The sequence below is a fragment of the Protopterus annectens genome, chromosome 5.part1, assembly GCF_019279795.1.
Source record: "Protopterus annectens isolate FY-2018-M chromosome 5.part1, PAN1.0, whole genome shotgun sequence".
Lineage (NCBI taxonomy): Eukaryota > Metazoa > Chordata > Ceratodontiformes > Protopteridae > Protopterus > Protopterus annectens.
The window spans coordinates 649,292,838-649,320,764 of NC_056736.1; the positions used below are offsets into that span (position 1 = coordinate 649,292,838).

A 27,927-nucleotide genomic window follows, 5' to 3' on the forward strand; every position below is an offset into this window, starting at 1 on the left:
AATCCTCTGCCAGAGTAAGCATTTGTGAACTAGAAGTGGGCCTGTGTGAGGGGGGCTTAACAGGCACTGATTTAACAGTTTTGGCTGCTTTAGCCCTGGCAAAGGCCTTAATAGACATGGCTGCAGGAGGCCTAGCAGCACCACGTGCTGGGGTAGAGACATCCAAAGGAATGGTGTCTGATAAATCACTAGGAACCACAGTAGTAGGCAAAACTTATGAGGCCGATTCAACTAAGGTAGAAGGAGCCTCAGTAGTAGTCATGGATTCGGCTGAAGATTGACTGGTTTTCGGTTTCGGCGAAACCGAGACACTCGCTTGCTTAACCGTGGTTTCGCGAAACCGCGGACCGCGAGTGTCGGTCTTTTTCTTTGCGTTTTTAACAATTTGGGTAGTCGGAGGATCCGGCGGCATGATGTACGCAAAATCTGAGCGAAAAACTGTTCAGCAAACTCCAACCGATGCCTAAGCGTTCATCGGTTGAAGGAAGCACAGGCGAACAGGCTGCTACGTGTGGTCTGGGCCTAAGCAAGGCAGGCAGTAAGAGTGGAAATCTTTATGAGGTATTTGTTTCCCACAAGTTAAACAGTTATTGACTTTTTCTGACATCGGCTGAGGCAAGAAAGAGTCCCCAACGGGTACTTAGCTTTTAGAAGTCTTCAAGTAGTATTCGGTAGTAGTAATCTCTGGATCTGACCGACCAGCACTTGCGAACAGCTTCTGCTTGAGCGCGGCAAGAAAGACTGAGGAAAATGGCGTCGGCTGATGCCTTTATACCCGAAGACCAGCAGAGATGACGTCGGGTGAAGTGCGACATCAGCCGAAGCCGGACCCGGACTTTGGAATCCCGCCGACCGAAGGGCTGCCTGACGACAGGACAACCCATTTGTTATGACTGCAGATGCATCCTTGAAGGACATCTCCATGTTGCTGCTTCCAAAATATCCTTGGTAGGTACTCCCCTGAGGTAGGCAGTTGAAGTGGCTGTTGCCCTGGTGGAGTGTGATCTAATGCTGCTAGGTACAGGTTTTCCATGGTATGTGTAGCAGAAATGTATGCAATGTCCTATCCATTTTGAAATAGTCTGTTTTGAAATGGTTTTTCCCTGTGCTCCTGCAGCATATGCTACCAATAATTGCTCAGATTTTCTGAAAGCTTTGGTTTTGTCCAAGTAGAAGCGTAATTGCCTGTGAATGTCCAAAGAATGCAGTAGTTTCTCCCCTTTATTCTGTGGTTTAGGATAAAAAGTTGGCAGGTGAATAGTCTGGTTTAGAGCCACAGTGGATACCACCTTTAGCATAAGCGTAGGGTTAGTTCTTAAAGACACCCTGGCCTGGTGGAAAATGAGGAAAGGTTCCACTGCCATTAGTGCCTGTAGTTCTGAAACTCTTTGTGCTGATGTTATTGCCAGGAGCAGAGCAGTTTTCCAAGAGATGTATTTTAATTCTGCTGTGTTAGCTGGCTCAAAAGGAGGTAAAGTTAATTTTTCCAAAACAAAGTAGAGGTCCCAAGTTGGAGTAGGTGCTCTATGGGTGGTCTTATGTTTTTAGCCCCTCTGAGGTACTGTTTAAACAGAGGATTAGAGAAAATTGGTGGATCCGTGTTGTAATGAGCAGAGATGGCAGAGGCGTGGATCTTGATGGATGAGAAGGAGAGGCCTTTGTCCAGCATCTCAGTAAAAGTTTTGTAGTATCTGAGGAATGTTTGGGACAGGAGGGTCAAGGCTGTGAGCTTGGTTCCAGGCACAAAATCTCTTCCATTTATCCGAATAGGCTTTCCTGGTTCTAGGCCTTCTGGTCTCCAGAATGACATCCATAACAACTCTGGAGAGAGACATTGCTTGCTTGACTAAGGAATCTTCCATGCAGCTAGATTTAAGGTCTTTAGCTGGCTGTGTAGTATTTGATTGTTGTGTTGAGTCAGCAGATGTGGGATTTGAGGCAAAATCCAGGGTGGGTCTTGTGCTAAGCTCCTTAAGATTGGGTACCAGTGCTGGCGTGGCCAGTCTGGTGCAATCAGGATCATCTTTGGCTCTTCTTGCCTGGCTTTTATGAGTACCTTTGGCAGGAGAGGTAGTGGTGGGAAAGCGTATACTTGTAGGTGCTCCCAGCTGAATGAGAGGGTATCCACTTTCCATGCTTGTGGATGGTAACTCCTTGTGCAGAATTTTTGTAGCTGGCAGTTTATTGGGGATGCAAACAGATCTATGTCCGGTCTCCACCATTTCTGTATTATCATTCTGAATATCTGTGGATTCAATTCCCATTCATGGGGATCCATGATGTTTCTGCTTAAGATGTCTGCCAGTGTGTTTTTCTCTCCGGGCAGGAATTGTGCTTGCAGATGAACTTGAAGGTTTATAGCTGTGTTCCACAAGGTCATGGCTTGTCTGCATAGGGGGTAGGAGTGAGTGCCCCCTTGCTTGTTTATGTACCACATAACTGTGGTGTTGTCTGTCTTTAGCAGTAGTTGTCCTGGATGCAGCAGGTCCTTGAAAGCTATAAGGGCATTTTGTACAGCTAGCATCTCTTTTTGATTGATGTGAAGATGCCTTTGTTCTGTGGGCCACGTGCCCTGAATACATTTGCCTGCCATGTGTGCTCCCCAGGCATAATCCGATGCATCTGTTGTCAGTGTTTGCCTGGCTGTGGGTTGTGTAAAAGGCTGTCCCTTCTTGAGGTGACAAGCTTGAGCCCACCACTGAAACTCCTGTTGAAGGCAAGGGATTAGTGGTACAACTGTTTCCAAACTTTGACAGTGTTGAGACCATACATTCTTTAGGTACCATTGTAGTTTCCTCATATGCAGTCTAGCATATGGAATTAGTAGTATGCAGGATGCCATGTAACCCAAGGCCTGCAGAATTTTTCTTGCAGGGAGTTGGGTCTTTGTTGCCATCAATTGAAAGTATTGAGTCAGTTGCCCTTGCTTGTCAGGCGTGAGATAAGCCATCTGGGCCGTTGTGTTCAAGCTGGCACCCAGGAATATAATCTCTTGTGAGGGCACTAGTTTTAATTTCTTTTCGTTTACTGTGTACCCCAGGCAACTCAACTTTTTTACAAACGCCAGATGCTTTAGAAGAATGTCCTTGCTCTCTGCTTGAATCAGACATTCGTCCAGGTACGGATAAATTTGAATTCCTTTCTGTCTGCAAAATGCAATTACTGGTGCCAGGCACTTTGTGAAGACCCTTGGCGCAGTAGATAAGCCAAAGGGCAGTGCAGAGAATTGGTAGTGCATTGAACCAGCTATGAATCTGAGGTATCTTCTGCAATTTTGTCCGATAGGGACATGCAGGTATGCCTACTTGAGGTCCAAAGTCACGAGCCAAGCTTTCTTGCCCAGCATGGGAAGAAGCTGCTGTAGTGTCAACATTTTGAATTTCGGAACATCCAGTTAAGTGTTTAGAGATTAAAGATCCAGAATGGGCCTCCAGGCTTTGTCCTTTCTGGGTACCAGAAAGAGTAGAGTAAAATCCTTGTCCTTGCTCCTGTGATGGTACCTTTTGAATAGCTCTCATATCCATGAGTGCTGTAATTTGTTTTTGAGCCTCTGCCCATTGATTTAGTGGCAGATTTGGCATTCCTTTTAACCTTGGCAGAGTGTGAAAGTGGAACCTGTAACTTGAAATACAATGTTGAGAACCCATTTGTCTTTGGTGATCATTTGCCAATTGTGGTAGAAGAGTGCCAGTTTTCCTCCCAAGGGGGCTGCCAAGAGAGATTTGTTTGGCAGCTGTAGTGGGAAGTCATTGGAGCTGCTTTTTATATGGTTGGGGCCTGTCTTCCCCCTTCTTTCTGGCCTAATGCAACCCATTGTTGAGGCCTGTAAGGACCTTTGACCTCTACCTATTGGACGTCTGTATCTTCCCCTTTGACGTCTGTCTAATTGGAAAGGACCAATTCTTAGTTGGCCAGTTTCTGCTAAATCTAGGAGGATGAACCTGTAAGAAATCCTTCACCGTTTGCATAGATTTTGCCTTATCCTCCATTTTCTTTAATACCTCTTCTGCCTTAAATCCAAATAAAACATCCTGCTGCAAAGGTGCATCCAATAATTTTGCTTTAACATGATCTGGTAACGTATGTTCTTTTAACCAAGCATGTCTTCTAATGACAGAGCCTGTAACTGCTGCTCTGCAGGAGGCCTCTAGAGAATCAAAACCACATTGCAAAGTATGCTTTCCTACTTGTTCAGCTGCATGCAATAAATCCTGCATTTCTTTAAAATTAGGAGGGTCCGATTCTGGAAGCATTTTTTGTTTTAACTGAGACAGTAAAAATTGCTGATATTTTAGCATGTGAAACTGGCAATTTAAGGTTCTCATTGCTAAAGTTGCAGACGTATATACTTTCTTTCCCCATCTGTCTAATGCTCTGGAATCTCTGTCAGAAGGAACTGGATTCTTGGCTGATGAGGCCTTAACTCCTTTGGGTCCCTGAGAAAAAGTTTCAGGGTCAGCTACAGGGCTTTTATACAGAAATTTGTGTGAGTCAGACTCTGTAGTATCTGTCAGGTTTAACAGGGACTGGAGGTAAGGAATCAGGATTTAAGCTGGATTCAGTATACACATCATCCACAATATCTAACACTGGCGGAAGAGCAAGGGGTCTGTGTTGAGGTAATAAAAGGAAGTCTCTGAGCCTTTTCTTGGATTCTGAGTAATCCTGGCCTTCCCAGTGGAAGTGCTCCCTCATGGTATGTAGGGTTTCCCCAAAGGAGTAGTCCTCAGGCGGTGAGGCTGATGGAATTGATTCCTCAGCATCATAGTCCTCATAAGGGGGTAAAGAATATCCTAGGTCTGAGGATGAATCAGAAGAGATGGACACCTGGTCGGATGAGTCATAGTCTGCATCCTGTCTAGGCCTTTTATCAGGAGGGGGATGGGACCCCCTGATCAGAGTGATTAGGTCTTCGGCCATTTTGAGCATTTGTTTCTTAGGCATGGAGGCCTGTCCTGGAGAATGCTGTATTTGCTTCTTTGATTTTAAAGGTGGCTTAGACTTAGCTGAGGGTTTAATGCTTAACTGAGTAGGTCTGAAGACACCCTCTGAAGCTGTGGGTTGCTCAGCTACTCCGGATCCCTCTCAGGTTAGTCTCGGTAGGCTGAATAGCGTCCGAAGGCCCAGCCATCTCCACGTGGGAGTCAGAGGTGGCCTGTGGTTCTACAGAAGCAGTCGTCAGGGGCTGCAAAGGCGCCTCGCTGAAAACCGGAGAACCGGCGACTGGCCTAGAAGAGGCTTCGTCGTCAGTTTTGGGCCTCGGATGCCTATCCTTGTCTTTGCGCTTTTTGTGTATTCCGATCGTCGGAAGTTCCGATGGCATGGTATAACTGAATTTTCTACCAAAATAATGTCGGGCAAAATCAAACAGATGTTTAATAGTGCGCTTGTTAAACCTAGCACAAAACCGACAACCAGTGACGTCGTGGTCTGGGCCTAGGCATGAGATACAATAGGAAAGGAAATCCTTATGAGGTATTTGCTTCCCACAAGAAATACAGTTAACAACTTTTACTGACATCGGTCTGAGGCAAGAAAAAGTTTCCCCAACAGGGTACTTAGCTTTGTAGAAGACTTCGGTTCTGGACTCGGAATGAAAATCTCAGGAGACGGACGACCGGCACTTGCGAACTGCTTTTGCTTCGGGCACCATGTGGCAAGAAAGACTGAAGAAAATGGCGTCGGCTGCATCTTATATACCCCTGTCGCACTGACGTCAGGGAGGAGGCGACAGCAACCGACGCTGGACCAAGACTTTGGAACTCAGGCCGACTGGGGAACCACCTGACGGCAGGATAACCCAAGTGTAATGACTGCAGCAGTGTAACACGATGAACATCCCCTGATCAGAGTAATTAGGTCTTCGGCCATTTTGAGCATCTGTTTTTTAGGCATGGAGGCCTGTCCAGGTGAATGCTGTACTTATTTCTTTGTCTTTAATGGAGTTTTAGATCTGGTAGTTGTTTTGATGGTAAGCTGTGAAGGTCTGAAAACACCCTCAGAAGCAGATGCCTGCTCAGTGGCTCCGGACCCATCTGAGGGGTTAATTTCCATAGGACCAATACCTTGAGTTTCCAGAGGCCTATAAATCTCCATGTGGGAGTCAGAGGCGGGCTGTGGCTCTGAGGTAGCGGGTGTCAGGGGCTGCGAAAGCACCTCGCTGAGAACAGGTGAACCGGCGACTGGCCTAGAAGAGGCTTCATCATCAGTTTTGGACCTCAGATGCCTGTCCTTATCTTTGTCTTTACGTTTTTTGTGTATTCCAGTCGTCGGTTGTTCCAACGGCATGGCATAATTGAACCTTCGACCAAAATAATGGCGAGCAAAATCAAACCGAGGTTTAATAGTGCACTTGTTAAATTTAGCACAAAACCGACAACTAGTGACGTCGTGGTCTGGGCCTAGGCATGGAATACAGTAAGAATGAAAATCCTTATGAGGTATTTGCTTCCTACAAGAAATGCAATTATTAACTTTTACTGACATCGGTCTGAGGCAAGAAAATGTTTCCCCAACAAGGTACTTAGCTTTATTGAAGACTTCGGTTCTGGAATTTGAATATCTCAGGAGTCGGCCGACCAGCACTTGCTAACTGCTTTTGCTTCGGGCACCGCGCGGCTAGAAAGACTGAAGAAAATGGTGCCGGCTGCATCTTATATACCCCTGGCGCACTGACATCAGGGAAGAAGCGACAGCAACTGACGCCAGACCAAGACTTTGGAACTCTGGCCGACTGCGGGACCGCCTGACGGTAGGATATCCCAAGTGTAATGACTGCAGCAGTGAAACACAATGAACATCAGACACCACAAAAGAATCAGAACATTCTTACAGAAAATTACAATCATCAGGCACCTTGTAAAATCTGTCATGTTTCTTGAGAGCTGGAGGATGAGAAATAGGGGCTACAGAAACTGCTCAGAAGGTATCCAAGAGGGCAGATGGAACTGGAGGAACAGCAGAAAATCAGGAAAACTCCATCTGGAGGAGTTCATAATACCTTCTGAATATCAGAAACCTGAGAACAATCCTACTTGAGTTCCATCATATGTGAAAGTGTCCTCAAAGGAGAGTTCTTCTAAAAGGAGAATGTGAACTGAAAGAATCCTTTTCCTCAAACCCATACTCCACAGGGGAAGGAGTCTTCCCCAGAATCCAAACACTCATCAGAAGATTCTTGCTCCCTAGGTCTCTTACGAGGAGAAGACCAGGGAGAGACAGGCACAGAGAACACTGACAAGGTTATAAAGCCATTAAAGCAAACAACCCCACCGCCCCCCAGGTAAAATCCTGCCATTCACGTTGGGGATCTCTAACTGCAGGGGAAAAGTGCTTGTTTTTTCTTACTCTTTCTGTGGGACAATGGCACAAAAGACCCTAGCAAGGTTGGACCCTTGCCAACACACTCCAAGCTTAGTAGGAATCTCCTCTTGTACTAAAATCTGTGGAATCTTTCTCCATGCCTCCAATATAATCAGCAGAGGTTCCCCCTTAATGTCAGGAGCAGATGTTTGAAAAGGTTCTGAGGATGTGCATGAAGTCAGATCCATGCCTGCCTCTGATAGGGTTGAAGTAAAGGAATCCGAAGCAACAACCGGACAGTCCTCCAGGCTTTCCTCAGCCTCGAGAGAAACATCCAGGGAGGCCAGAAAGCAGCCTTATCAAACCAGAGTTTTTTGGGCATTTTTCTTGGCCAGCAGCTGACCCTCATGATGGAAGACACTGCCATAGCACCTTGTGCCAAAAAACTGAGACTCTGGTTTTCCAGGAAGAGAGGCGACTATGTAGGGTCTTAGCAACAAACGCTTGATAACAGAACACTGCATATGATTGTCAGAAGCACCCAAACAGAAGAGACACTGCTTGTGACTGTCTTCATGGGGAATCTGCCTCCCACACTGACATTTTCCCTTTCTGGATGACATGTAAACAGCACTACTAAAATAAAAGAGAAGATAAGAAAGAACCCCAATGAGGCACTTATCTGAAAACAGCTCTGTAACCAGCACAGAAGGAGGACATTCAGACCGACGTTCAATAAAGGCAGACTGGTGGCAAAGTAGTTTTGTGGTGTGTGTGTACCCATACGTCATCTTTATGCCTACGCCTTGTGCAGGGAGCAGATGTGTGATATACAATGCCTGTACACTAAAAGCTTTGGTATATTGGCAGGACATTGGGCTACCCATGGCAAGTGATACCTTACGTAAAGAATACTGCAACAGTGATATGGAAGAACATCTGATAATATGATCCAGATACACACCACCTTAAAGTCTGGAGTCTGAATTAATAAGGATGTGATAAGCATCTTTTAAGTCTAGTGTTACCAGGAAACTCGAAAGAGAAAGAAGAAATAAACTGTGAAGTGACAATTTTGAACTTGGGCACCATCACAAACAGGTTTAGGAAAGAAAGATCCAGATCTGCTATCCAAGCATTTTCTTTCTTTGGCAGTAAAAACATCCTTGAATAAAAGTAAAAAAAAATGGTTCTATTACTCCCTGGGAGAGCACAAGAAAAACAGCAGGTGTAAATAAGAAGTTGGCCTGGTGGATGAGGAATTACCCCTTGGAAAGGGGTAATTTCCACCCACTGCCACCTGTAACCTTGGTGAATGATCTTCAAAACCCATTTGACTGAAACACTCTGTTGCCAAACAGAAACTGGAGATTCAGACTTTCTGGAAGGGAAAGAAGGTTGCCGGGGGGGGGGGCTTAGTTCCCTTGAACTATCATTCTAACTTGTTGGACTGTTCTTAGTTTTGAGAGCTTCCCGAATTCTTTTTGGAGCCCCGTTTCTTAAACAGCTGTTTACCTACATTTTGTTGAGACTGTTTATTTTTTTATGTCAAAACGGGATGAGGGTTAGAGAATCCCTTAGAAAAATTGGAAAAGGAAAGCTGAAAAGTCTTAGAGATTCCCTTTATCAGAATACCCTTTTCATCACGATTTGTGATCACATCTGCAGCACAGGAACCAAAAACTAAATCTCTATCCAAGGAAAAAATAAAATCTCATTTTTTTTTTACATGATCTGGGAGGTTTCCAAGAATGCAGACAGGCAAAATTCCTGAAAAGAGTACCAGTGGCTATATCCTGAAAGTAATATCAAGTGTCTCACACACTGTAACAAAGAATAGGGACTTCTATAAAGTACAGTTTTGTACCTACCATAAATGTAGATGTCCGAACTGGATAGCATCTGCAGTCATAACAAATGGGTTGTCCTGTCGTCAGGCAGCCCTTCGGTCGGCCGGATTCCAAAGTCCGGGTCCGGCTTCGGCTGATGTCGCGCTTCACCCGACGTCCATCTCTGCTGGTCTTCGGGTATAAAGGCATCAGCCGACGCCATTTTCCTCAGTGTTTCTTGCCCCAGATGCCAATTGCCCTCTTGGAAAGCTAAATTTTGGATAAATGCCAATGTTTCCAAAATAGTAGAAGGCAAACACAAAAAATAAACATGTATGTACATATATACAAACAAATACACCATAAGAGACTCCAATCCAGCTAACTATTAGGAGGGTAAGTACCATAGGAGTATCGCAGAGGGGAAGGAGGGAGGGTAATCCTGACTGCAGATGCTATCCAGTTCGGACATCTACATTTATGGTAGGTACAAAACTGTACTATGTCCTTCATGGATGCATCTGCAGTCATAACAAATGGGTAGAATACCATAGCCAAACTAGGGGAGGAGGAATAAGAATTATGGTGTAGTCAGGATCCCTTGCAGTACAGCAGTGGCAAACCCTGCTCGGGATCTAGAATATAGAGGTAAATTATAATGCTTGGCAAATGCATGCACGGAGGTCCAAGTAGCTGCCTCAATAATGTCCTTGGTTGCCACTCCTCTTAAGAAAGCTGTGGTAGTGGCTGTAGCCCTTGTAGAATGAGGTCTTATGTTCTGTGGAATTGTTTTTCCATGGTAGGAGTAACAGAATCTTATGCAATTTCCTATCCATTTGGAGATTGTCTGGAAATTGCTTTTCCTTCCCTTCCTGTTGCATAGGCTACAAAGAGCTGGTCAGTTTTTCTGTTATCTTTGGTTCTGTCCAGGTAGTAGCGTAACTGTCTATGTACATCCAAGGTATGCATTATTCTTTCACCTCTGTTTTGTGGATTGGGAAAGAAGGTAGGTAGGTGGATTGCCTGGTTTAAAGACACTCTGGATACCACCTTAGGCATAAATGTAGGATTAGTTCTCATGGATACCCTATCTTGATGGAAGATTAGGAAGGGTTGCACTGCCATTAAGGCCTGTAGTTCCGAAACCCTCCTTGCTGAAGTAATAGCCAGCAGGAAAGCAGTTTTCCATGACAGGTGTTGTAGATCTGCTGTTGCTGCTGGTTCAAACGGAGGTAGTGTCAATTTTTCTAGTACAAAATTCAAGTCCCATGCTGGTAATGGTGGTTTCCTAGGAGGTTTTACATTCTTGATACCTCTGAGAACCTGCATGAGTAGAGGATGTGAAAAGACAGGAGGATCAAAGCTGTATTCTGCTGAAATAGCTGATGCATGTATCTTGATGGAGGAATAGGACAGGCCTGTATGTAGAAGCTCTGCCAAGTACTCCAGAATGTTAGCAATATCTATGTTCGACACATCTTTTCCTCTTTCAGTACTCCAAATGACGAACCTTTTCCATTTTCCTGCATAGTTCCTTCTTGTTGAAGGTCTGCGGGCTTCAAGGATAATGTCTTTAACCCTTTGTGAAAGGTCTGGGTTAGTTACTGCTATGTGATGTTCCAGGCAGTCAGTTGCAAGGTTTTTAGGTTTGGATGTATGATGTTGTAGTTGTTCTGAGTTAACATCAGAGGCATCAGGGGTATTGACCACATTTTCTCCAGAGACATGCTCCTCAGTAATGGGTACCAGTGTTGTCTTGGCCAGTTTGGAGCTATCAGGATTATCCTTGGACGTTCCTCTTTGATTTTCAGTAGTACCTTGTGCATCAAGGGAAGAGGTGGGAATGCATATGCTGTCAGGCCTTTCCAGCTGAAGGATAGAGAGTCCACCTTCCATGCAAGTGGGTGGAATGTCCTTGTGCAGAATTTTTTGAGCTGGTGATTTTGTGGGGAAGTGAATAGATCTATCTGTGGCATTCCCCATTTCTTTGTGATGGCCTTGAAGATGTCCGGGTGTAGCATCCATTCGTGAGCATCCGAGGTTGTTCTGCTTAAAATGTCTGCTAGGGTGTTCTCTTTTCCCGGTACAAATATTGCCTGTAACTGGATGTTGTAGCTGAGAGCCAGATTCCAAAGGTCCAAAGTCATTCTGCATAGGGGGTAAGAATGAGTGCCTCCTTGTTTGTTGATGTACCACATGACTGTGGTGTTGTCTGTCCTTATCCTCAAATGGCCTTCTTTGAGGAATGGTCTGAATTTTAGGATTGCCAGTTTTACTGCCAGCATTTCTTTTTGGTTTATGTGCAGGTGCAGCTGGTCCTGAGTCCACAGTCCTTGTACACATTTGTCCAGCATGTGTGCCCCCCATCCTAGGTCTGAGGCATCCGTAGTGATGGTTTGGTTTGCTCGAAAGTTGTGGAAGGGTAAGCCTGGGTTTGACTGGCATGCCCGAGCCCACCAGAGGAACTCCTGTTTTAAGCATGGGATTAGTGGTATTTCTGTTTCTAAGCTGTGCCTGTGTTGAGACCATAAATTCTTTAGGTACCACTGTAACTTTCTCATATGCAGTCTGGCATGTGGGACCAAGATTATGCATGATGCCATGAAGCCCAAGGCCTGCAGAACTTTTCTTGCTGTTAGTTTGTTCTGCTTTGTTAATGCTAAGAAGTAAAGAGGGAGTTCTTTTGGTTTTTCTGCAGTTAGGAATGCCATCTGTTTTACTGTGTCCAATTCCGCCCAAGAATGTTCTTGTCTGGGATGGGATCAGCCTTGACTTTTGAAAATTGACTGTGTATCCCAGGGCTTGTAGCAAGTAAATGACCCTTTGTAAATCTGTTGTCAGCTTGCTTTTGTTGTCCGCTTGTAACAGGCAGTCATCCAGGTATGGATAAATTTGAATTCCCTGTACTCTGCAGTGAGAGATTACTGATGCCAGGCATTTTGTGAATACTCTGGGCGCAGTAGATAAGCCAAAGGGCAATGCTGAGAATTGATAATGCTCTGATCCTGCAAGAAATCTGAGGTATCTTCTGCAATTTGGTCGAATGGGGACGTGCAGGTATGCCTCCTTGAGATCTAGAGTTACCAGCCAACACTCCTTGCCCAGCATGGGAAGAAGTTGCTGTAGGGTCAGCATTTTGAATTTTGGGACAATGATGTATGTGTTTAAGATGGACAGATCGAGAATAGGTCTCCAGTTTTTTTCTTTTCTTGGTACTAGGAATAGTCTGGAGTAGAATCCTTTGCCCTGTTCTGTTATTGGCACCCTTTCCACAGCTCTCATCTTTATTAATTCCGCTATCTGGTGCAGGGCTTCTATTTTTTGATTTGGGGGCAGGTTGGCATTCCTCTTTTTACTGGTAAAGTGTGGAAGTGGAACCGGTAGCCTTGGTCTATGGTTTGCAAAATCCACTTGTCTTTTGTAATATAGTGCCAATTTTTCGAGAATAAGGCTAACTTTCCGCCTAATGGTGCTGCTATTTGCTCCCTGGTAGGCGGAGATAGAGCCAAGTCACTGAGATTGTCCTGTTGTAGTGGCAGTGGTTGTGTCTGTGCCTCGGTTATTGCCTTGCCACTGTCATCCTCTGTAGGCACCTCCTCTGGATTGATTTCTGCCCCTAGAGCGTCTGTTCCTGCCCCTTTGGGATCTTGTGGAGTCAGGAAAGGACCAATTTTGGCAGGCCAGTTCCTGCTAAACCTTGGGGGCTGAACCTGTAGGAAATCTTTAACTGTTTGTACAGATTTTGCCTTCTCTTCCATTTTCTTCATTACCTGCTGGGCAGGTTCCCCAAATAGACTGGCCTTATCCATAGGAGCATCCAATAGCTTAGCTTTAACATGATCCGGCAAGACCTGTTCTTTCAACCATGCATGCCTTCTTATCACTGTGCCAGTCATGGCTGATCTAAATGAAGCCTCCAGTGCATCATAGCCACATTTTAAAGAATGGTTACTAACCTGTTGGATGTTATTCACCATTTCTAATACATATTTCTTAGCTAAAGATTCATCAGAGGACAGCTTTTTAATTAACTGATCAAGCATAAACTCTTGGTATTGGATCATGTGAAACTGACAGTTTAAAGCTCTAGCTGAGAGAGTAGCAGAGGTGTAGACTTTTTTCCCCCATCTCTCTAAGGACCTGGATTCCCTTTCAGAGGGAATAGGGTTTTTTGCTGTGGTCGAGGCTACTGCCTTAGGCCCCTGGGATATATTTAGAAGTCTTCGAAGTAGTATTCGGTAGTAGTAATCTCTGGATCTGACCGACCGGCACTTGCGAACAGCTTCTGCTTCGGGCGCCACGCGGCAAGAAAGACTGAGGAAAATGGCGTCGGCTGATGCCTTTATACCCGAAGACCAGCAGAGATGACGTCGGGTGAAGCGACATCAGCGAAGCGGACCCGGACTTTGGAATCCGGCCGACCGAAGGGCTGCCTGACGACAGGACAACCCATTTGTTATGACTGCAGATGCATCCATGAAGGACATCGGAGAAAACTAAATTATTTAAAGCTGATTTTTCTTCACAACTACATTCCTCATACTTTCACAATTAGTCAGAACAAACATACGAGCCTGACAATTCAAAATTTTGAAAATCAAAGTTGCAGAAACATACACTTTCACCATACTTATCAATAATCTTCCCATCATCTGATGTAGGCTTGGAATTGAATTAAATGTTTAGCAACAGTATGACTAACTAAAGCTACAGCTGCCGAGTCAGGTTTGGAAAGAGTGTATAAAAACTTAAAAGATCAAGGAAATGTATACATTCTGACTTTTAGAGGCAGCTTGCTGACTATCAGGAAACCTGCAGGCAGCGACACACACATCCTCTAAAGCAGACATAACTGGAGGAATGAGCTAAGGTTTTTGAAATTCCTTCAATAACAGCTCACAGTATTTTTGAGGGACTGAGAAACAGGTGTTCTCCCACTGAAAACACTGCCACATTCTGAAAACAGTCTCAAAGAAAGTGAACCTCCCACAAGGATAATCAAAACTGGAGTTCTCCTCAGATTTCTGACTTCTGACTCAGAAAACCCTACATCTGTCCCTTCATCTTCCAGTCTAGATTCAGAATCTTAAACCTCTTGGGAAAAGAGGTATCCCTCTTTCTTTTACCAGAAACCACCTTACATGAATGACCAATAGCCTGAATTAAACCCTAACACAGCCCCACTAAATTACAGAGGAAATCTGAGGAATACTAGATACAAGTTTAGTCTTATCTGCCCTGCAAAGTAACAGCAAAAGCCAACTGTCAATCCTTAAAAGTCTCAAAGGAGCATACTCTTTGGCAGCAGTAAAGCTCTAAAGGTCTTTGCACCCAAACTTGGCTTTTAGTCAGCTCAGCTCAAGCTGACTAATGGTTCTAGTGTGTGCCCATGGCCGGCCTTAGGCATAGGCCAACTAGGCGGCCGCCTAGGGTGCCACTCTAGCAGGGGCACTTTTCCAGTATTTATTTGGGGTTGGTAGACCAGGATGGGGGCACCAGGTGGTGTGGTGGGGGTGCCATGGAGCCCTTTTGCCTAGGGTACCAGTTGACCTAAGGCCGCTCCTGTGTGTGCCCTAAAGCTTTGGAAGTTGACCAGCTGTTACATCATGCAGGATATAACCCATACAGCTAAGGCTATATGCAGCAGTTTTCAGTATGATGAGAATCTAGGGAGTGTTGGGCTGGAAGTGCCGTCCTAGTCAAGGTGCGTGATCCCATGATGTACATGTCAGTGGGAGAAATGCATGTCCCCAGTATATGAGACAAAGAATGCAAAGATGTAAAGAGAGATGGTCCTCAAATGAGAACATTATTACTACTATATACCACAGATCGCCTCGCAAATTAAAGGTCAGTGAAGATGTCTAAAAGGAAACAAATGGCTCTAATAAGTACTGTAGTTCCCTGTGGCAGTCTTTGTTAGGACGTAAATGGATGGAGAACACTGAAATTTTGAACCTTGGATGACAACACAGTAGGCTAGACAGCCTGTCGATCTTCAGCTTCAGATTCAGAGAGACTAATTACTAGGCTAATGACCTGGGGGGCCTTTCTAAGCTTCGCCAAGTTTTCCCAAAAGAATAATTATGTCCTATATCCAAATATGACACTGAGGGACAGGCATTTATAAGCTACCTCTGTCCATAAGGGACATGGCTGCCAGGCCTGGTGTAAATTTCCTATTCCCCATCCACTGGTCTAGGTTGTGCTTCAACTGGATAAAAGATGAACTCAGCTTCATGTGGATGGAAAGCCTGTTCCACAGTAGGGGCAGTCTCGGAGACATAAATCTGTCTTCCCAGCATGTTCTGTTTAAGTCACAGACAAAACTCAAGTCCCTAGACAGTACAGTTTTGTACCTACCATAAATGTAGATGTTCGAGTGTTCACCCTGCTGCAGTCATCACACTTGGGTTATCCTGCCGTCAGGCGGTCCCGCAGTTGGCCTGAGTTCCAAAGTCTTGGTCTGGCATCAGTTGCTGTCGCTTCTTCCCTGATGTCAGTGCGCCAGGGGTATATAAGAGGCATCCGACGCCATTTTCTTCAATTTTTCTTGCCCCAGATGTCAGGTGCCACCAATAGGTAGGCAATATATATATATATATTGCTATATAAAAATGTACATATAAAAATAAAACAATACCTTCAGGCACAAGCAAATACACCACAGAGGTTGTATAGGATAGAAAGGTATAGATAAGTCCAGCTAGTTCAGAGGGGATGGAAGGAGGGTAACCTGGACTGCAGCAGGGTGAACACTCGAACATCTACATTTATGGTAGGTACAAAACTGTACTATGTTTATCGTGTTACCCTGCTGCAGTCATCACACTTGGGTTGAATCCCAAAGCTAAGGATGGGTGGTGGAGTTAAACAGGGTTAGAAGAAGCTAGTAGGCCCTGCAAAACTGCAGTGGCAAAACCAGCTCTAGTCTTAGAATATAGAGGTAAGTGATGGTGTTTGGTGAAGGTGTGCACTGAACTCCAAGTTGCAGCTTCCAGAATATCCTTGGTTGGCACCCCCCCTGAGAAAGGCTGCTGATGTAGCTGTACCCTGGTGGAGTGGGACCTAATGTTAGCAGGTACCGGTTTCCCATGATGCGTGTAGCAGAAACGTATGCAATGTCCTATCCATTTTGAAATGGTCTGTTTTGAGATAGCTTTTCCTTGTAATCCTGCAGCATACGCTACAAAGAGCTGGTCATATTTTCTGAAAGCCTTAGTTTTATCCAAGTAGTAACGTAATTGCCTGTGAATGTCCAAAGAGTGCAGGAGTCTTTCTCCTTTGTTCTGGAGATTTGGAAAAAAGGTGGGCAAATGAATGGTTTGGTTTAGGGCCACACTGGATACCACCTTTGGCATAAAGGAAGGGTTAGTTCGAAGAGAGACTCTGTCTTGATGAAAAATGAGGAAAGGCTCCACTGCCATTAGTGCCTGTAGCTCTGAGACTCTTCTAGCTGATGTTATTGCTAGTAGCAGGGCAGTTTTCCATGAAAGAAATTTTAAATCAGCTGAAAAAGCTGGTTCAAAGGGCGTCAGTGTAAGCTTTTCCAGAACAAAGTTGAGATCCCAAGTAGGTGTTGGTGCTCTCCTGGGCGGTCTTATGTTCTTAGCCCCTCTGAGGTACTGTCTTAGGAGTGGATGTGAAAATAAAGGAGGATCCGTGTTGTAATGAGCTGAAATTGTTGAGGCATGGATCTTAATAGATGAAAAGGAAAGTCCTTTGTGCAACATCTCAGTTAAATAGGTTCATAGGTTCATAGGTTCATACTAGGCTATCTGCCCGAGGGCATTTACAAGCCTAGCCCATAGTTTTGTGGCTTACGCCACCCCTTTAGTATGGGGAACTATACCCATTATTTTGCTGTGCCTCTGTCGAGCAGTGACAAATATTGTAGAATCTGAGGAATGTTTGGAATCAAGGGGATTTTGGCCTTTAGCCTGGTTCCAGGCGCAAAATCTTTTCCATTTGTCTGAATAGGTTTTCCTGGTGCTGGGCCTCCTGGCCTCCAGAAGGACATCCATAACAGCTTTGGATAGAGGTGCTGGCTGGTTGTTTAGGAAATTTGCCATGCAGCCAGGTTTAAAGTCTTGAGCTGGCTGTGTAGAATCTGATTGTCTCGCTGGGTGAGCAGGTGAGGAATTTGTGGTAAAATCCATGGTGGGCCATGGGCCATGTTCCTTAGAATTGGATACCAGTGCTGGCATTGCCAGTCTGGTGCAATGAGTATCATTTGTGGCCTCTCTAATCTGACTTTCAGCAGAACCTTTGCTAGAAGAGGCAGTGGAGGAAAGGCATACACTGTTCATGTTTTCCAACTGAATGAGAGGGCGTCCACTTTCCAAGCTTGTGGGTGGAATGTCCTTGTGCAAAATTTTAGAAGTTGGTAGTTTTGGGGGTTGGCAAACAGATCTATGTCTGGGCGTCCCCATTTTTGAGTTATCATTGCAAATACTTGTGGATCTAGTTTCCACTCGTGGGGATCCATGATGTTTCTGCTTAGGTCGTCTGCCAATGTGTTTTTCTTTCCTGGCAGGAACTGTGCTTGTAGTTGAACTTGGTAAGACAGTGCTGTGTTCCACAAGGTCACTGCTTGCCTGCATAGAGGGTAGGAATGTGTGCCCCCTTGCTTGTTTATGTACCACATTACTGTGGTATTGTTCGTCTTTCTTATTAGTTGTCCAGGGTGTAAGAGGTCCTTGAAAGCTGTTAGGGCATTCTGTACCGCTAGCATTTCTTTTTGATTGATATGCAGATGCCTTTGATCTGTAGCCATTTGCTCTGAATGCACTGTCCTGCCATGTGTGCTCCCCAGGCATAGTCCGATGCATCTGTTGTCATAGTTTGCCTGGCTGTGGGTAAGGTGAAAGGCTGACCCTTGTTGAGGTGACATGCCTGTGCCCACCATAGAAACTCCTGTTGAAGGCAGGGAATGAGTGGTATCATTGTTTCCAAGCTGTGGCTGTGCTGAGTCCATACGCTTTTCAGGTACCATTGTAATTTCCTCATATGCAGTTTTGCAAATGGTATTAGTAGTATTCAAGATGCCATGAATCCCAAGGCCTGCAGAATTTTTCTTGCAGGGAGTTGGGTCTTTGTTGCCATTATTTTGAAGTACTGAGTCAGCTGTTGTTGCTTGTCTGGCATGAGATAAGCCATCTGGGCCGTTGTATTCAAGTTGGCACCCAGGAATATTATGTTTTGTGAGGGCACTAGTTTTGATTTCTTTTCGTTTACTGTGTACCCTAGGCAACTTAGAATGTAAATGCCAGATGCTTTAAAAGAATGTCCTTGCTTTCTGCTTGAATAAGGCAGTCGTCCAGGTATGGGTATATTTGAATTCCTCTTTGTCTGCAGTATGCAATTACTGGTGCCAGGCATTTTGTGAAGACCCTGGGCGTGGTAGATAAGCCAAAGGGCAGTGCAGAGAATTGATAATGGGTTGAACCTGCAATGAAGCGGAGGTATCTTCTGCAATTTTGTCTGATAGGGACATGCAGGTATGCCTCTTTGAGGTCCAACATTACTAGCCAAGCCTTCTTGCCCAGCATGGGAAGAAGCTGCTGTAGTGTTAGCATCTTGAATTTTGGTACTTGCAGATGGGTGTTCAGAATTGAAAGATCCAGAATGGGTCTCCATGCTTTGTCCTTTCTTGGGACTAGAAAGAGTCTTGAGTAAAATCCTTGTCCTTGCTCCTGTGTAGGTACCTGTTGAATGGCTCTCATGTCCATGAGAGCTGTAATTTGTTTTTGTGCCTCTGCCCATTGATTTGGTGGCAGGTTTAGCATTCCTTTTATCCCTGGCAAGATATGAAAGTGGAATCTGTATCCTTGTAAGACAATGTTTAAGACCCATTTGTCTTTTGTGATTGATGTGCCAGTTGTCTGCAAAAAGTGCTAATTTTCCTCCCAAGGGAGCTGCCAAGAGAGATTTGCTTGGTAGTTTGAGGGTTGAGTCATTGTGTTTGTCTTCTGCTAGCTTGGGGCCTGTCTTCTCCTCCTTTCTGGGTAGCAGTACCCCATTGGCGAGGTTTGTAAGGGCCTTGTGACTGACCTCTGCCCCTTGGGCGTCTGTATTTGCCCCCCTGTGATCTGTCAGAAGCTGGAAAGGACCAGTTTTTTGTTGGCCAATTTCTGCTGAAACGAGGGGGTTGTACCTGTAAAAAATCCTTGACCGTCTGCATAGAATTTGCCTTATCCTCCATTTTCTTTAAAACCTCTTCTGCTTTGACACCAAATAATATATCCAGCTGTAAAGGTGCACCCAATAATTTTGTTTTAACATGATCAGGTAGGGTTTGTTCTTTTAACCAAGCATGTCTACGTATGACAGACCCAGTAACAGCTGCTCTACAGGAAGCTTCCAATGAATCAAATCCACATTGTAAAGTATGTTTGCCCACCTGTTCAGCTGCATGCAACAGATCCTGCATTTCCTTGAATTCAGACTGTTCAGAATGTGTGCTCATTTTTTGTTTTAATTGAGACATTAGGAATTGCTGATATTTCAGCATGTGAAACTGGCAATTTAATGCTCTCATAGCCAGAGTAGCTGAGGTGTATATCTTCTTTCCCCATCTATCTAGGGCTCTGGAATCCTTTTCAGGGGGCACAGGATTTTTAGCCATAGAAGCTTTAGCCCCTTTGGGACCCTGGGAAATTGTTTCTGGGTCAGTCACAGGGCTTTTATAAAGGAATTTGTGAGAGTCAGGTACTCTGTAGTATCTGTCTGGTTTGGCTGGAGCAGGAGGTAGAGAGTCTGGATTTAGACTAGACTCCAAGTAAACATCACCCACAATGTCTAAAACTGGAGGGATAGCAAGTGGTCTGCGCTGGGGTAGTAAAAGGAACTCTTGGAGCCTTTTTCTTAGAATCAGAGTAGTCCTGGCCTTCCCAGTGGAAATGTTCCCTCATGGTATGTAAAGTTTCCCCAAAGGAGTAGTCTTCAGGGGAGATGCTGAGGGGATAGTCTTCAGCATCAGAGTCTTCATAAGGGGGAAAAGCGTAATCCTGCTCCTCAGAAGAATCTGAGGAAATTGAAACCTGGTCAGAGGAAGCATAATCCTCCTCTTGTCTTGGTCTTTTATCTGGAGGGGGATGGGAACTCCTGATTAGGGTACTCAAATCTTCAGCCATCTTAAGCATCTGTTTCTTAGGCATGGGGCCTTGAACTGGAGACTGATGTACAGTCTTTTTTGGTTTTAATGGAGTTTTAAGCTTAGCATAAGATTTAATGGTGAATGTAGTCTGTCTGAAGACACCTTCTGCAACCGAAGGTGTTTCTACTGCACCGGGATCTCCTTCTGCTCCGGTGTCGGAATGGCCTAATGAAGATGGCTGCGATGGCCTAGTACACTCCGCCTGAGAATCTGCAGCTGTATGGGGTTCCAATTCTGCTGTTGTCAGGGGCTGCGTAGGCACCTCACTGAAAACCAGAGAACCGGCGACAGGCCCAGCAGAGGCCTCAGAGTCTGGCTTGGTCCTAGGCTGCCTGTCCTTATCCTTGTGTTTTTTATGCATGCCAGTCGTCAGCTGCTCCGACGGCATGATATAATTAAATTTCCTACCAAAGTAATGACGTGCGAAGTCAAAACGGCGTTTGATAGTTCGTTTATTAAACCTAGCACAAAACCGACAACCTGTGACGTTGTGGTCTGGGCCTAGGCAAGGAATACAATAAGAATGGAAGCCCTTATGAGGTATTTGCTTCCCACAAGAAATGCAATTGTTAACTTTTTCTGACATCGGACTGAGGCAAGAAAAGGTTCCCCAACGGGGTACTTAGCTTTATTGAAGACTTCAGACTGAAATTCGATTCGAAAATCTCAGGTGTCGGCCGACCGGCACTTGCGAACTGCTTCTGCTTCGGGCACCATGCGGCAAGAAAGACTGAAGAAAATGGTGTCGGATGCCTCTTACATACCCCTGGCGCACTGACGTCATGGAAGAAGCGACAGCAACCGACGCCAGACCAAGACTTTGGAACTCAGGCCGACTGCGGGACCGCCTGACAGCAGGATAACCCAAGTGTGATGACTGCAGCAGGGTAACACGATGAACATCTTGTATTTCTGTCACTCTGACTTAAGAATTTGTAGAAGATTCATAAGTGTGGGGGGTTTGAATACGCCTTGTAAGCCATGCATAGATCACCCCTCCGCAATCTATAGGAGAGAGTTGATAGAAAGGGCTTCAAGACACTCTGCATAAGGCAGTTTTGCTACACCTTGTATTCTTTTTGTAAGGAACCTCTGAGGTCACTCTAGTTGCTGCATATGCCTGGTCAAGTACATACTAAAGGGTGCACTGTACTCCATGACTGGTTTGATAAGGACGAAGTACAGTGGGATAATGACCTCTTTGGACCTAGATGCCAAGACCTTACTTATAAGTTGCACAATATAAAAGGATTTCCTCTGTACTGTGGCCTAGTATCTAGGTGCATGTTCAGATCCCTGACCACTGGTTGACTTTTAGGGGCATATTATCAACATGGCAAGCAGCTGGGATGGTCGGCTTCCCAAAGGGTACAATTATGCATTTCTTAGCACTGAATGGCACCACTTGTTAGTCAGAGATAGACCTTCTTGAAGAATGCTAACATATTTGCAGGGGAATCAACGATGACTCTCAACTTGCAATTATCTGCAAACTTAGTCAGCCATAAACCTTCAGCATTTGCTTCCATTTCAGAAAAATAGATGCCAAAAAGTAGCAGGCCCAGTACCCAGCCCTGGAGGACTCTGCTAGTGACTGGCCTCTTGCTGGAGGTGGTCTCACCTATTTTGACCTCCTGGCTCCCATTAGTGAGCCAGTTTGCTATCCAACGGGTGATAAAAGGGTTTATACCTAAATTAGTGAGCTTGTCTATAATGCCCGAGTTGGGTATTTATCAAGTTCCTTGGCCAAGTCAAGGTAAGCTGTGTGCACAGTTTTACCTTCATTCAGTGCTTTGGTAACCCCTCAAAAAAGTCAATCAGATTTAATAGGCATGACATTCCTTTAATAAAGCCAAACTGTGATGGGTCCAGCATTTGCAGGTTACCTACGTCCTCATTTATTATGTCCATGATGATTCTTTCCATGGCTTTACATATGATGCTGGTAATGGGCCTGTAGTTCCCCATATCAGTAGATGGACCTTCTTTGTGCAGGGGATTGACTGTATCAATCTTCCATTCTTTGAGTACAAAATCTGACTGAAGGCACCAGTTGAAATGTAATTCAAGTGGACCACAGAGGTCATGTTTCATGCTATTTATTAAGCATCCTTGGATGTTATCAGGGCCCACTGATGCAGTGTTTTTGGCCTTGGAAAGTGCATTGATAACCTGTTCCCTAGTAATGGTTAGGGCAATTATGTTATGCGATATTTTCTTTGAACTATTGAGGGGAGTGGGGAGAGAAATTTGAGCTGAACACATCTGCCAAAAGGTTGGCAATGGCCTCTGGTTCAGTGTGGGTGATGCCATTTACAATAAGTTCTGCAAATTGTTGTGCATTTCCCCCTAATGTTATCGACATAGCTGTAGAAAGATCTGTGGTTCTTTGCCTGAGAAGCTATTTTTTTTCTTCACATTTAGCCTTTAAAGTATTAATTAACCCTCTTAGCTGCCTTGTTTAGATTGGTCAGGGGGCTTTTAGTATGCATGGCTTTACTCCTATGCTTGGCCATGATTTTTTTTTTCTTTTGTTGTATAACCGACTGATATTGTGATTCCACCAAAATGGCTTGTCTTTTGAGTTTGTCTTACTCTTAATATGAGTGGGTACAGCTCACTGTACAGCTATCAACATAATTGTACAGAGATTTTTGTAAATAGATCCGCTTATGCCATGGTGTTTACTGGGTTAGGGGGTGCTTGGAATTTAGCCAAGGTGTCACTTAGTAGACAGAGGTTAGCCTTGGAATAGTTCCTAAAGGTTTTTGGTTTTGCTGGATCCCCAGATTTAATTTTTATTTCAAGTACTACTGCTTATGGTCAGATCTCATGAGTGAAGACATTACATTGGGTGAGGAAAATTGCCCACCCCACATTTATTAGAACAAAGCCAAGGATGTTTATAGCCTTAGTAGGAGAATGGACCAACTGCTCCAGTAAGTTGATATTAAAGTTTAGGAATCACTGGGCTTGTACATTAGAAGTAGTGTAGGATTCCCAATCTATAGAGGGGTAACTGAGATCCCTAATGAATATCCTACTGGGGTGAAAGCTGACTGACTCGAGTACATTGAGATAGGTAGTATAGGTTTCCTGGAACATGGAGGAGGATCTATAGGTCGTAAGGATACAGCATAAGACCCTGTTTATGGTGAGTTGCACATGCATAATTTCCAGGGGGTCATACACTTTTAACTAGTCTGAATGTGAGGTTGGCTTATATATAGTCTGAGACTCCTACACATTTACTTCCCTCCTGTACAGTAGTAGGTCAAAAGGTATGAAAGGTATTGTAACCTTGCATTGCTGAGGTACTCTCAGTGACTTTAAAGCATGTCTCTGTTACTACACAGACATCTACACTCTCCAGGGAGAGGAAGGCTTGCAGGGAGAGGAGTTTCATGTTAAGACTTCTACCATTGAGCAGTACCACCTTCAGATACTTCATCATAGGTTCTGTTAAGTCAGTAGGTTTATCAGTTTGGCATCGCCTAAAAAAGGCACTACAGGGGTGGAAAAGGTCATTGCCAATATCTGAAAGCCTAGAGAGAATAAATGCAGAGCACCACTGGCAAAGCAGTGTGGTCTGTCAATCATGTCCTTCTAGGCCATCAAACATCATACCCCTTGGAGTGACACCAACAATTGTCTTAAGTCAATTGTTAAAATCAATCATTTTCTGTTGGCAAAGTAGCATCATCCTTTGAGGGGGTAGTATACTACTCGGTGCTAGGCTCATACCTGCCTGCGAACACAACCAGCGAGCTCAATTACGTCTCATTTCACACAGTCAAGGGAGGTACGTCTCAGGTCATTAACACCCACGTGGACTATGACAGTCATACTGGTAGATGCAGTTCAATGACCAGAGTGCCTGTGTGACCTGACGGATCCTAGCCCCGGAATGGCAACTAACAGTGACTCTTTCCTTACTCAGTCTAGTGAGGGGGACATTGGTGTCCCTCATTACAGATCACCAATGACCAGGAAATTTGGCTGTGCGTTGGTAAGTACTTAGCAGCAGAGGCACTGGAAACAGTGGTAGTATGTGTAGCTGTGAGCAGTGTTTTAACTGAGTGTTTACGTGATAGCTGAGAACCCTTTCTTTGATTGTACTGTGGTTACCTGTAAGTGTCACTGACAACCTCTATAGGATTAGTTCTGGCTGCATGAGAAGGTTTCGCCTCCAGCGTTGAAGTGCATTTACACCTCTCACATACTTTATCTGTTTTATTAAGAATAAAAGGGCTGTTAGTATACATAAGGCAACTGCTACAATGCCTCAGAATATACATCTCAACCAGAATGGCCATAGAAAGAGTTAGGAAGTGTATGTTCATGACTACTGATCTACTAGGGAAGAGTAAGGAAAATTTAAATATTAAAATAGGTCAGTAAGACAAGGAAATTGATGAGCAATGCTCAGCTATGCGCAAACTGAATGCTCTAGTACTTAAAAAAAAATCGTCTACACAGTAATGCCACAAGAGTGTACACCACAAACCTTCATAATGTAAAACAACTGGTTTGGAGCCCAAGTGTTTAAACCAGAACCAAGACACTTGTAGAACAACAGATACAATAAGCCTTCAACCAGCATTTCCGAGCTAAGAGGGGTATAGGCTGTCCTCTCTACCCACAAAAGTGTAGATCACAAACCTTCCTAAATGCAAATTGACCAGTTTGGAGCCCAAATGCTTAAATCAGAACAAAGACAGAATAATAGGCACACTTAGATTGCTATCTGCAGTTTAGCACTGAAGCAAGTTAAGAAATTATTCCCTCACAGCATGACACCATAAACAAGGACATCATTACATACTACAATAAACATAGCAGTACATTTACAAATGTAATGCAGGTACAACTGCTTAAATATGTCAGCTATTATCTAAGGTCTTACACTTCAACAAATTACTTTACAGTAACACATTCTTCCTAGTAAATGCATGGCTAAACTAAATTTTTAAAAACAGCTTAACAAATTACCTGAATCATGGGATACTTTGCTTCTCCTGGACTCCCAAATCCATTAACTCCAATAAAGCTACTGCTGAAGAAGGAATTTGTAAGGCTGGTCTCTGGCAAGCCACTTCCATTCATTCCTGTAACTGTAAAGTATACATTTTTGTCTTAATATCTCAAAGCAGGACTACTATACAGTCTATACAGCTACCAGAACTTAAATTCAACAAACCAGTTTCTGTAATTCAAGAATAATTCACCTCACACTTTCGCTTAATGTATAAAATATTGGGATGAGAAAAGTACAGTTTTGTACCTACCATAAATGTAGATGTTCGAGTGTATACCCTGCTGCAGTCATCACACTTGGGTTATCCTGTCGTCAGGAGGTCCCGCAGTCGGCCTGAATTCCAAAGTCATGGTCTGGCGTCAGTTCCTGTCACTTCTTCCCTGACGTCAGTGCGCCAGGGGTATACAAGAGGCATCCAACGCCATTTTCTTCAGTTTTTCTTGCCCCAGATGTCAGGTGCCCCCCCAAAAGGTGGTCAGTAGATAGTACCAATAATAAAAGTTTAGCACAAACAAAACATCCCTCCAGCTATAAGCAAATACACCACAAAGGTTGCATCAGATTTTAAGGTATTGAAAGGTTTTAGTTAGGTCAGAGGGGATGGAGGGAGGGTAACCTGGACTGCAGCAGGGTATACACTCGAACATCTACATTTATGGTAGGTACAAAACTGTACTATGTTCATCGTGTTACCCTGCTGCAGTCATCACACTTGGGTAGAATCCCAAAGTTAAGGATGGGAGGTGGAGTCAAACAAGGTTAGAGGAGGCTAGAAGGCCCTGCAAAACTGCAGTGGCGAAGCCAGCTCTAGTCTTAGAGTAAAGTGGTAAGTGATAGTGTTTGGTGAAGGTGTGTACTAACTCCAAGTTGCAGCTTCCAGAATATCCTTGGTTGGCACCCCCCTGAGGAAGGCTGTAGATGTAGCTGCTGCCCTGGTAGAGTGGGGCCTTATGCTAGCAGGAACTGGTTTTCCATGGTGGGTGTTGCAAAAACGTATGCAATGCCCTATCCATTTGGAAATGGTCTGTTTTGAGATAGCCTTTCCTTGTGATGCTGTAGCATAGGATACAAAAAGCTGGTCAGATTTTCTGAAAACCTTAGTTTTATCCAAGTAGTAACATAGCTGCCTGTGAATGTCCAAGGAATGCAGGAGTCTTTCTCCTTTGTTCTGTGGATTTGGAAAGAAGGTGGGTAAATGGATGGTTTGATTTAGAGCCACACTGGATATCACCTTAGGCATGAAGGAGGGGTTAGTTCGTAGAGAAACTCTGTCTTGATGAAAAATGAGGAAAGGCTCTACTGCCATTAGTGCCTGAAGCTCTGAGACTCTTCTGGCTGAAGTAATTGCGAGCAGGAGAGCAGCCTTCCATGATATAAACTTTACGTCAGCTGAGAAAGCTGGCTCAAAATGAGGTAGCGTAAGTTTTTCCAGAACAAAATTGAGGTCCCAGGTTGGTGTTGGTGCTCTCCTGGGAGGCCTAATGTTTTTGGCCCCTCTGAGAAACTGCCTTAGAAGTGGATGTGAAAATAAGGGAGGGTCCGTGCTGTAGTGAGCTGAAATAGCTGAGGTGTGGATTTTAATAGATGAAAAAGAAAGCCCTTTGTGTAACATCTCAGTTAAATATTGTAGAATCTGAGGTATGTCCAGCTGAAGGGTATTTTGGCCTTTAGCTTGGTTCCAGGCGCAAAACCTTTTCCATTTGTCCGAGTAGGCTTTCCTGGTGCTGGGCCTCCTGGCCTCCAGAATAACATCCATAACATTTGTCCGAGTAGGCTTTCCTGGTGCTGGGCCTCCTGGCCTCCAGAATAACATCCATAAGAGCTTGTGAAAGAGGAGCTGGCTGGTTGCTTAGGTGATTTGCCATGCAGCCAAATTTAAGGTTTTGAGCTGGTTGTGTAGAATCTGACTGTCTTGCTGTGCGAGCAAATGAGTAATTTGTGGTAAAATCCATGGTGGGCCCTGGGCCATATTCCTTAATAGTGGGTACCAGTGCTGGTGTGGCCAGTCTGGGGCAATGAGTATCATTCGGGGGTCTCTCCATCCTGACTTTCAGCAGCACCTTTGTGAGAAGGGGCAATGGAGGGAAGGCATATACTGTCAGCATTTTCCAACTGAATGAGAGTGCATCCACTTTCCAAGCTTGATGGTGAAATGTCCTTGTGCAAAATTTTGTTAGCTGATAGTTTTGGGGGATGGCAAACAGGTCTATGTCTGGGTGACCCCATTTTTGAGTTATCATTGCTAATACTTGTGGATCCAGTTTCCACTCGTGGGGATCCATGATGTTTCTGCTTAGGTCATCTGCCAATGTGTTCTTTTTCCTGGCAGGATTTGAGCTTGTAATTGAACTTGGTAAGCCAGTGCTGTGTTCCACAAGGTCATTGCTTGCCTGCATACAGGGAAGGAGTGTATACCCCCTTGTTTATGTACCACATTACTGTGGTGTTGTCTGTCCTTATTATAAGCTGTCCTGGATGTAAGAGGTCCTTGAAGGCTGTCAGGGCATTCTGTACAGCTAGCATTTCTTTTTGATTGATGTGCAGATTCATTTGATCTGCACTCCATATGCCTTGAACGCACTGTCCTGCCATGTGTGCCC

The 27,927-nt window shown here is 44.5% G+C and overlaps 1 protein-coding gene across 1 annotated transcript in view; it reads right to left on the reverse strand.

Annotated features, from left to right (window-relative positions):
* The window catches only part of PAN3 (poly(A) specific ribonuclease subunit PAN3), a 2,193,201-nt gene that overhangs the window by 1,949,864 nt on the left and 215,410 nt on the right, over nt 1–27,927 (reverse strand). Inside the window, exon 2 of the mRNA XM_044073269.1 lies at nt 25,282–25,403. Coding sequence (XP_043929204.1) covers nt 25,282–25,403 — 122 coding nt within the window. The remainder of the gene's footprint in view (nt 1–25,281; nt 25,404–27,927) is intronic.